Genomic DNA, 9,615 nt, shown 5'->3' on the forward strand with positions numbered 1-9,615 from the left:
GTGTGCATATCGATCGAAATGAGCTGAGTGCACGCTTCTTATCACAAGCCTTACAATTTTGTAGGAACGATTAGATTAACACTTAATACTACAAATTATACTTTAGAAATCATGTGAACGATTTGGCACCAGTAAGAAAAGGAAATGGTAATTTGCACGGTCGAAGAAGAAACTTTCGGGCGCTTGGCGGCACACGCGCCACGTGGACCACGCGCACTCAGAAAGTTGTTCGACTGGACGAAAAGATGAAGAAGCAAGGATCTGCTGACGTCTTTCACGTCGCCGGCGCCTCGTCGCCGAGCGCCGAGGTCATCTCGCGGGTCATGACGGTGGCCGAACCTGCCGTACATCTTCGCGTCATCTACGACGCTGCAAGTGCGTTGTAACGCACGCCACCGTCAACACTCATTCAGCTGTTGTGGGCGCCCCATCGACCCCGACCACTGACTTTGTTCGGCGCGCAGTGCCGTCGTGAACCTGGCTCCAGCTGCGCCATCCGACTCGCACAACCGGCCCGCCTCACGGGCACGTTCCACAAAAGCCCAGACTGTTGAAGTGGTGCGATATTCGCCGCCCATCCAGCTTCGGGTAAATGTGCCCGTGATGGTGACTGACACCGGTGGCTTCGAAGACCATGTTGTAGTGTCACGCAGGCAACGCCGGAATCGAGCGCCGAACGTGGCGACGCCCGCACCGATGAGCCGGCGCCGTGATGGGTGGGAGCAGCATCAAGAAAGTGAAACTGCTCGTGCTTCGTTATCTTCGCTTGACACGGTCACGTCCGTGCCGGACTTCGCCTGGCCAGAGTCCCAAACGACGCTGTCGGCCAGGACCGAGCCTGCTGGACGCAACGCCATGGGCGATGACTCGCCTGCTGTCCCGAAAACAAGTGTCCGGAAGGACGCTACAGGCTCTCCGTTGACATCGCGGTCTAATGCCGTATCGCATTCGAGTGACCATCCCGACCACGATGCCGACCGCAGTCGCGTCGCTGTGACGCACCTCAAGCGCGATGCACATGTCAGCGAGTTGCGCTCACGGGAACGCGGAACGCCGATGGCAGAACACGGCGAAGAGCAATCTCATTACCGGCGTACCAGGACCTGCAAAATTTCCACGGACGCAGGGCGCGGCAAGAAGCATGAAGAGCGTCGAGACTGGAAACCAGCCTTCGACCGAGAAGGCGAGGAAATCATAAATTACAAGAGTTGCGACAGTTCTAGCTTTGGTGGTCGCCTGCAGAGAAGCGGAGTCTGCGAGGAAAGCGAGACACTCAAGAGAGACAGGCAGTCGAATCATCTAGATGATCGGAGAGTTTCTTCGGAAAAGTACTGCGACCAGTACTCGAAAAAAGGCGGGAGACGACGACACAAGGAGGACAGAACGGCGGGAAACGTACATCACGACTACGAGAAGGTGCAGTGGAGATTCGACACCTACGATGACCGGAGTTCGTATCACGGCGAGAAATTGCGACTGGATTATGAGCCTGACCATTTCTACAAAATCCCAGCTCAGCGTTCGATGGGAGCAAGTCCTGAAGAACGAGAGAAACCACATCGGTTGGTCCATGCTGGCGACTGGCGTGACTACCGCTCCAATGACAACTGCCGACGATTGCACGGAACTTCAGCGGAACCCTCTATGTGTGAACAAGAACGGTGGACAGAGCCAACCTACCTCAGACGCGAGCCAAGCACTTACTCTTGGGACTCGCGAGTAGGTAACAATTTTAGCAGCCATTCGGAATTCCGAGGCTTTGACAGGTCTGCCGGTGTCTTCAACTACCGAAGTTGCACTGACATGTCCTCTGACTACAACCGCGTGGATTCCGGGAGAAGATGCGACGGCTACAGCCATTACGGCTACGCTTCACGTTCACAGTCCGTAGGCGCGTACTATGATTCGTTGTACTGGACCAACCCAGCCTACAAGCATCAAGTGGACGCGTTCTATTCCAGTCTAGCCTACAGCACTGCTCAGTTAAATGACTGGAAGACTGAAAGCGCCGGTCCATTGCCCGCCGATGCGCGGCCGCCCAATAGCCAGAATTTAGCCGCCAACGTTACCCGGAAAGACGAACCCCGGCTTCAAGAAATGTTCAAGTTCCCGCGACCGCACCCTGTTGTAAGTTTCTTCGGCGCCAATGGCCTGGTGAAGCTGGTTCCCACCGTTAGCGGGAATACGCTGCCACAGCTCGTCGAACTTCACAGCCTCACGCCCATGTTGCAGAAAGACCCCGACTTTCGCGAACTTGAGGCGTTTCCAGGACCGTTGATTAGATTCGAAACACGCAAGGAAGACGTGATCCACTACTGCAAGAACAAGATCGCGTCATTTGCTAGAATCCACGACTTACCCGACAGGTCGTCTCACGTTCTACTCTGGGAGCTGCTTGTGCTCATGCTCAGACAAAACGGGCTGGTTTCGGGCACCGAGATTGCGGAGCTTCTCGTTAGGGATTACGAAACGCTGCAGCCGACGCCTTCCGTGCTGTGTTCCCGGCCAACGTGCGATGGAGACGCGGATGTTTCATCCAGGAGCTCCGGCGTTTGTACCGGCTCCTCTTTTGACGAGGACATCGTGGTGTGTGACGGCAGCCAGCTCCGAACCACCACCACTAGTTACTCGATTGCCAAGTTCCGCGAGTATCTGTTCTTCGGACGCAAGAAGTGTGCTTTGGAGTGGGCTGTGGAGCACGGCCTCTGGGGCCACGCTCTTTCGTTGGCCTCTAGGATGGACGCCAAAACTCACGCAGCCATGATGACTCGCTTCACCAACGCTCTGTCCCCGAATGACCCTCTACGTACGCTGTACGAGCACCTGTCTGGACGGCAGCCCGCCGCCGCCTCTCTGGTTGCCTCTTTGAAATGGGGCGACTGGAGGCATCATCTGGCTATGATCCTCTCCAACGCATCGGGAAGTCCGGAAGCGGATGCCCGAAACGTCACCACCCTCGGCGACGCTTTAGCCAGTTACGGCTGCTTGGCGGCGGCCCATTTCTGCTACCTGGTCGCCCACGTCGAGTTTGGATCGTATTCTCTCAAATCCAGCAAGATCGTGTTGCTCGGAGCCGATCACCGGACGCTCCCGTTTCGCAGATTTGCGTCCAATGAAGCAATTCACTGCACCGAGATTTATGAGTACGCCCGTTCCCTGTCGGACCCAAGCTACGCCCTTCCTCACTTGCAGGAGTACAAGCTTCTCCACGCCACGCGACTCGCCGAGTACGGTTTTGTTGAAGAGGCGCTTCGCTATTGCGAGGTTCTGGCAGTGGCAATGGCGCAGGATTGCGTGTCGGAGCAGCTAGCGGCGCAAACGTTGGAGCTGGCGAACAGGCTGAAGTACCACGTGCCAAAATTGAGCCTAGAGCAGACAGAGCTGCGGAAGATCGACGAAGCTCCTTGGTTGGATGTCCTTGCCCAAATAACTTCAAAGCATCCTAGAGTAGCTGAGAATGAGGTGATGCCCCTGGTCGGAGACAACAGCACACTTTATGACTTAGACAGCGAAGAAATAAGGCTCATGGCTGAGATACTGAGTTCAGACAGCGGTTTTCAAAGTCACCCAATCTTTTCGAGTGGTTCGGACTTTTTCGCATGCGACGAAGATGATTATGCTCTGCGGCAACCAGAAGAATATTTCAGCGCTTACAAGGACACCTCGGCATGCAATTGTGTTTCGCCACCAACAGAACAGCAGAACCCGTTTACGGAAGAGTGTTCTGCCATTGACGCGTCTCAAATTCAAATGCCGGTCGTTTTTTCATACAATGAGACACCTCGACAAACTGTCGAATTCAGCGAATCACCACTGCCTCACTTGTCGGCAGCACCACAGCCTTCAGACGAGCACCACTTCGCAGCCACGTGCCCTCTCAGCCCCAAGTCACAAGTCGAAGTAGAGGACAAGTCGCCGCTTGAAGATTCTCGACCGCCGCCATCTTCGCCTCCCGGAATGAATTCCGCTCGATTTTACTACTACAGTGCTCCAGCTTCAAGTCATTCGCAACGCCCCGTAACTTCGACCCAGGGTTGCATTAGTGACGTCAGCAGCATTACACGGCCTGTAACCACGCATCTTCAGTCGGGGAACTCACAGTTAACGCCAGGACCTGCCAGACAGGCGACTGATAACTCACGAGAGGCCGCCAGGAAGAGCTGGCTGGAGGCCATCTTTGAGAAGCTGACCCCGAAGCAACCCAACCAGATCATTCTTCCAGACGACACTGACCCCTGCATTGTGTGGGACGAAGAAAGAAAGTGTTGGGTAGACAAAAATGCTCCCCCGGGCGAAACGAGTCAGCTGGTGGCTCCGCCACCTACGGACTCTAGTTTTGGAGGCCAGCTGAATTCGTACAGCAACGGGCAAGGACAGAGCCGGTATCACTTGAGCAAGCAGCGCTCTTCGCGCCGGCGCTATGTGGATCTGCTTAACGCAGACCATGGTGACGCAGACAGTAATAAGGCGTCTGGTGACGGTTCCTTGATGTCGGCGGCGGTTTTAGATCAACCGGCTACCACGCAAGGCGCGCCCCAGTTCTTCTTTCCCCAACCTACTAGTCAAATGTATGACAACTCTAGCAGTGACTTTGTTTCGAGTGCTCCCGCACTGGACCATTCATCGACCCCGGCTCCGTCGTTATCAGAGGCATCGGCACACTACGATTGGCCATCGCCCATGCCTGCGTCAACGCCCATGCATGCGTCAGCGCCCGCGACGTTCAGCCCGGCCTCTTGTGCAGATGAAGCCGTATAACCATTGTAAATCATCATCACAGTCTGCCGTTCTCGTTTGCTTTTATGTGCATGCAAATACAGGTCATTCTTGTCGCTCTTCTACCGACTCGAGCATCCATTTTTTCCCTCAGCCCACCTATAGGAGTGGTGAAATAAACACGGTGTCGAATAAATTGGCTACTTAACATAGCTGCGCATTTGGCGTAATCATAGTGAAGATCTGTAGAGTATCTTAAGAATGGTTTCGGTGTTGGCGTTGAAACTGAAATTAAACTGCGCGGGTGACGAAACGCAAAAAGTAGAAGTTGACAAGACGTCCTGTCAACTACTTCTACTTGTGTTTCTTCAGCCGCGCAGTTTTATTTGAGTTTCACTAAGAACACCAAAAAGAAAGCTTTTTAACGCGATAGCGTTAAAGAGCTCGTGTCGCAGAAAACCCGGCGATGGCCCCGTTGGTTGTGAGCGAAAAGTCGTCTGCGTCTGTGACCGAAAAATCAAATTACCAAGATAGCCGCGGCAGGCCGCTACTTGTCCACGCGTACGCGCGCGATCACACTGAAAAAGCCGCGCATTCGAAGAAAAAAAAAATGCTCAAGGGCACGAAGCACGGTAGTTTCTTTGCCCCGCCACCCCTCCGTGCTTAGCTTGCAGCGCTTCCGTCGGGACGAGAGAAGAGATAATGCAATTGCAGCATGCGACAAACCTTAGTAACTCCACTCGCACTGGACGGATTCTTCAAATTTTCGCGGCGTTGAATTCGTGAGACAATAAGCCCTTCTAGAGAATTCATTCCATGGTTACTTGAAAAAGTGTTTCAGGGCCCCTTTAACGCATTTTGTTCGGCAGGTGTCACGATGAAAACGAGCCCATTCGGCAATAATAGCGCGCGCTGGTCCAATCTACTGTGTACGTGTTTCTGTGCGTGCGTGTGTATGTAACAAAGCATATTAATACGTAGGCACTTAGCTGTTGAAGGGTGCATGCACTAGGGGCCGGATTTCGCTATCGCGTTCAACTCTTAAAGGCCCCCAATTTTTCGCACATCAGTTCACTACTCCTTCACAATTCGGCAATCGCCAGGATTGTCGCGGGAATATGGTTCTTAAGCTAGAAAACGCGCAAAAGCAAATGGCGGGTGGCGACGCCACCTTCAAATTCCCGCACCAAGCGCCATGATGTCATAAAAGTTTGACGGTGCTTACTAGATCCTGCGTAGTTATGAGTAAAAATGAAGTGCATTGTCCAGTGAAATGGTCATAGACTTGAAATACCAAGTTTCAGGACAGTTTGTTGAGCCAATGCTGCTCAAATACTAAAACTCTTTTTAGAATCAGTGACGTCATGAGCGGGTGTTTCGGCGTGAAAATTTAAAAAATCAAATTCTTTCCATTTTATTTTTTTTATTATTTACACAGTTGGAATTAACAACGTAGGAGTTCTCAGCGTACAGTTTGTCAATCCAAACAGATTGTTTCGCTTAGGTACCCCGGTTCGAAGCTCCGGGATGTGTTAGCGGGAAATTCACAGGTCCGTTCCCTACGGCCGTTTGAAAAACACAAATGTCTACTGAAGACTCATTTCTAATTTGTGCGCGCATCAGACCTGTGCTCCGTTCGCGTTCTTGAAGCAGTGTTTCGCTCCTCTGCGATAGCGAAAGGCCGCCACAGGTGATATGTTTCATTGCACGACAGTTATCTGTGTTAGTACATTTCACCGCAATACATTGATGTATTGCAGCTCAATGACGCCGGACATGTTCAATAAAGTTTTTACTCACTCACTGCAGTGAAGCTTACAAAAGAAAAAAATTTGTTGCTCACATTTTGAGGCACACGCCTCGGAGCCTGCGTGCTCCAAACTCCTCTGTCTAATAACGGCTTTATTCTCCTACTCAACCCAGCTCACTCTCTTTACTGGCTAGCTCTGTCCTGCAGATGCGATTCTTTCTTCGAAAGCATCTGCAAAACCAGTGCATTTTCATTGACATAGATATTTCTGATGATGCAATTGATTTCGATTCACTGCACATATAGGGGCACAGAAGATGATGCCATGGTATGTAAAGATGAATAAACTTCGTTATACTTTAGCATGAAGTTTCCACACGTGATGGATTTTGTAACTGTTCAATAGAGATATTTAATTCGATACATCCAGGTTTTACTGTACAAAGAACACGTCGAGGCACACTTGCTGTGTGTTGCTTACTCACACCTGTTGCTCGCGAAAAATGTCTGTATGTTTCGAGTAGAGGCATGCGAATAGTGAAATTTCGTCTCTAATCGAATTGTGCTAAATTGCAGCCACAAATGTTGAATATAGAATATAATATTGAATAGTATAATTACATGAAAATTGTACCGTTAGTAATGACAAGAAAAAGGAAAAATTGGGGATACTACGGCATGTCGACAGCATTATTACGTACTTATTCGGGAGGGTTTTTTCTTTCCCTCCCAAGCTTTTACGGGCACGCAAGCATGTTGAATGAAGAGCCATTACAGTCATCAGCAGCACTCCTAATCTCCTAAAGGCCAATAGAGGAGAGTATGAAAGCTAGTTTTTTTTCCCCTGTGATCACCCATTACGACTAATCTGACAAAGGCAATGCTGCGCTTCATCGCCATGGTAGCTGTCGGCTTAAATATCTCTGGTTGGGCACCCGTTCACAGCAGCATTTTAACTGTGCACTAGTACGATATGAGTTTCTATACGAGAGTTGCAGTGTGAAATGCACAGTGTCAATAAATTACCAGATGTGAAGCCGATCATCAAAGGTTTCATGGGGATTCCGGCTGCAGCGGCTGCATTTCCGATGGAGGCAGAAATGCTGTAGGCCCGTGTGCTCAGATTTGGGCGCACGTTAAAGAACCCCAGGTGGTGAAAATTTACGGAGTTCTGCACTACAGCGTCTCTCATAATCATATGGTGGTTTTGGGACGTTAGACCCCACATATCAATCAAGGGTTTCATGGGCCAAAGTCTGGACAATTTACGGCACCTGTGGCATACGCGGCCGAACTACGCAAGCAGTACATGCATTCGCTTTGGAAACAAAGCTGTGAAGGACTTGACAGTTTTACGACATGCTTTTTTCGTGTGCAAAATGACATAATCTGCTTCCAAATGAACATGTGATCGCATTGGAACCACGATATCAGTGGAAGTTTTAACAAAAGGACTACTGTAACAATGTTTGCATTAGTTTTATCCACCCCTCCCTAACCAAGTTGCACCATTGGCCTTTGTCCCGTTTTAAATATTCATCCTGAGAACTATGGGAAACTTTGAATACTAGCCATTCAAAAGTCGAATCGAATCACCTGATTAGGTATTATTCGATTAGAATTGAACCTCGAATATTCACGCACCCCTGGTTTCGAGTCGTATCATCACAAGCATATTCATATTCACTGCAGAGTGAAGACCTCTTCCAGCGATTGCAAGCTACACCTCTATTGCATTTGGTGGCTTCATACATAATCTCCGAATACCTAATCTTTTGTGTGAGTTGGCTTTCATTACTCTCCATGACTTCCCTTTATGCATGGCTGTCATGTGTTTGCCCACTGATACTTGTCCAATGTCCACAGTCAGTGTTGTTTACGGAGGATGTCAAAACAGAACTAAGTTTTTTTTTTCCAGAAAAATGCAGCCCAATAGAAGGATATTGCTTGAACTACAGTAGACTCCTTTTAAATGAAACTTAAAGGGACCAGGAAAATGTGTTTCCTTTAAAGGAGTTTCGTTTACTGAGAAATAAACAGGGGTATAATATTCAAGTACGAAACCAAACATATTAGAGGCAGTTGTTCCATTTAAGTAGCAATTTTGTTTAAGAGAGTTTCATTTAATAGGAGTCTACTGTAGTATGACATCTACAAAATACTGCTAAAAAGCCACGTGAATCTTTTGCAGGCACTCATTAACTGGTGAATGGGGAGGAGTTGTTCTGGACATAGCACACACACAAAAAATGTTTTTGTACTATTAGGAGAGCACACAAATTATGTGCAGTTTCGGCTGACTTAAAGCTTGATTAGACAGCGGTGCTGGTGGCAACAGTTATAGCTTGACCATTGCTAAACCTTCCAGAATGAATGCGAGACCCATAGTTTATCCAGGATGACTATCAGCCAGTCTTCCTTTGCCCATCACCCGTTCCACTTTTGCCATAGCTCCGCCTCTGCATCGCCTCCTCTCCACCAAGCTTCTCTCTCCCTGCCGCATCTGGGCTATAGAGTGCAGATGACGGATACTCGGATTATCCTTGGCCTTAAATAGCTCTGCTTTTAAAACAACTTTGTGCTCACCTAGTAGAAGGGGTCAAAGTAAACCTCTTTAAAATGGGAGCTCGAGCACAATGGTTGGAGATGCACGTGCAAGCTGCATCGTTCAGCTATAGCTGGGCAGAAATCCGATTATTCCATTGTGTGTGAGCTTCCCTTTGTTTCTCATATTAAGCAATAGCTCACTATAGAAAAACTATGCACTTGCCAGAATCAGGAGCAATGGATAGTGAAAAATCAATCCAAATTTTATTTTGCTCCTCATTTCAGTGAGCGCTCCATTTTTTTTTCTACGATGTTTGAATCCTTGACAATGTAAAAGCTCATTATGAAGAAATAGCATATAACATAAAAATAGTTTTCTCATAGCTAAAAATAAGATGTAATGTATATTTGTAATGCTTAACGAATGGTAATACAGTTCCTCATTTTTATTCATTATAACCAAAAATTTCTTATAATGAGGTTCGACTGTACATAAATATGACAGGTAGATACAGTGTAGCAGACAAACCTCGAGTAAATTTATTGAACCCGCACAGGAAACAACCGCTACCTTATTTACATTCATGTGATGCCTTCTGTGC

The 9,615-nt window shown here is 48.9% G+C and overlaps 1 protein-coding gene across 1 annotated transcript; it reads left to right on the top strand.

The window, feature by feature from the left end:
• Window positions 1-175: 175 nt before the first annotated feature.
• Window positions 176-4,839, top strand: LOC119181866 (uncharacterized). The gene has a single exon (XM_075875057.1). The coding sequence runs from the start codon at window positions 604-606 to the stop codon at window positions 4,756-4,758; it is 4,155 nt and encodes a 1,384-aa protein (XP_075731172.1). The 5' UTR covers window positions 176-603; the 3' UTR covers window positions 4,759-4,839.
• Window positions 4,840-9,615: the final 4,776 nt, after the last annotated feature.

This window comes from Rhipicephalus microplus, chromosome 10 (genome assembly GCF_043290135.1).
Source record: "Rhipicephalus microplus isolate Deutch F79 chromosome 10, USDA_Rmic, whole genome shotgun sequence".
In the NCBI taxonomy this organism is placed as follows: domain Eukaryota; kingdom Metazoa; phylum Arthropoda; class Arachnida; order Ixodida; family Ixodidae; genus Rhipicephalus; species Rhipicephalus microplus.

Coding starts and splice junctions, on each gene's coding strand:
- LOC119181866 (XM_075875057.1), top strand. CDS start 604: ATGGTGACTGACACCGGTGGCTTCGAAGACCATGTTGTAGTGTCACGC.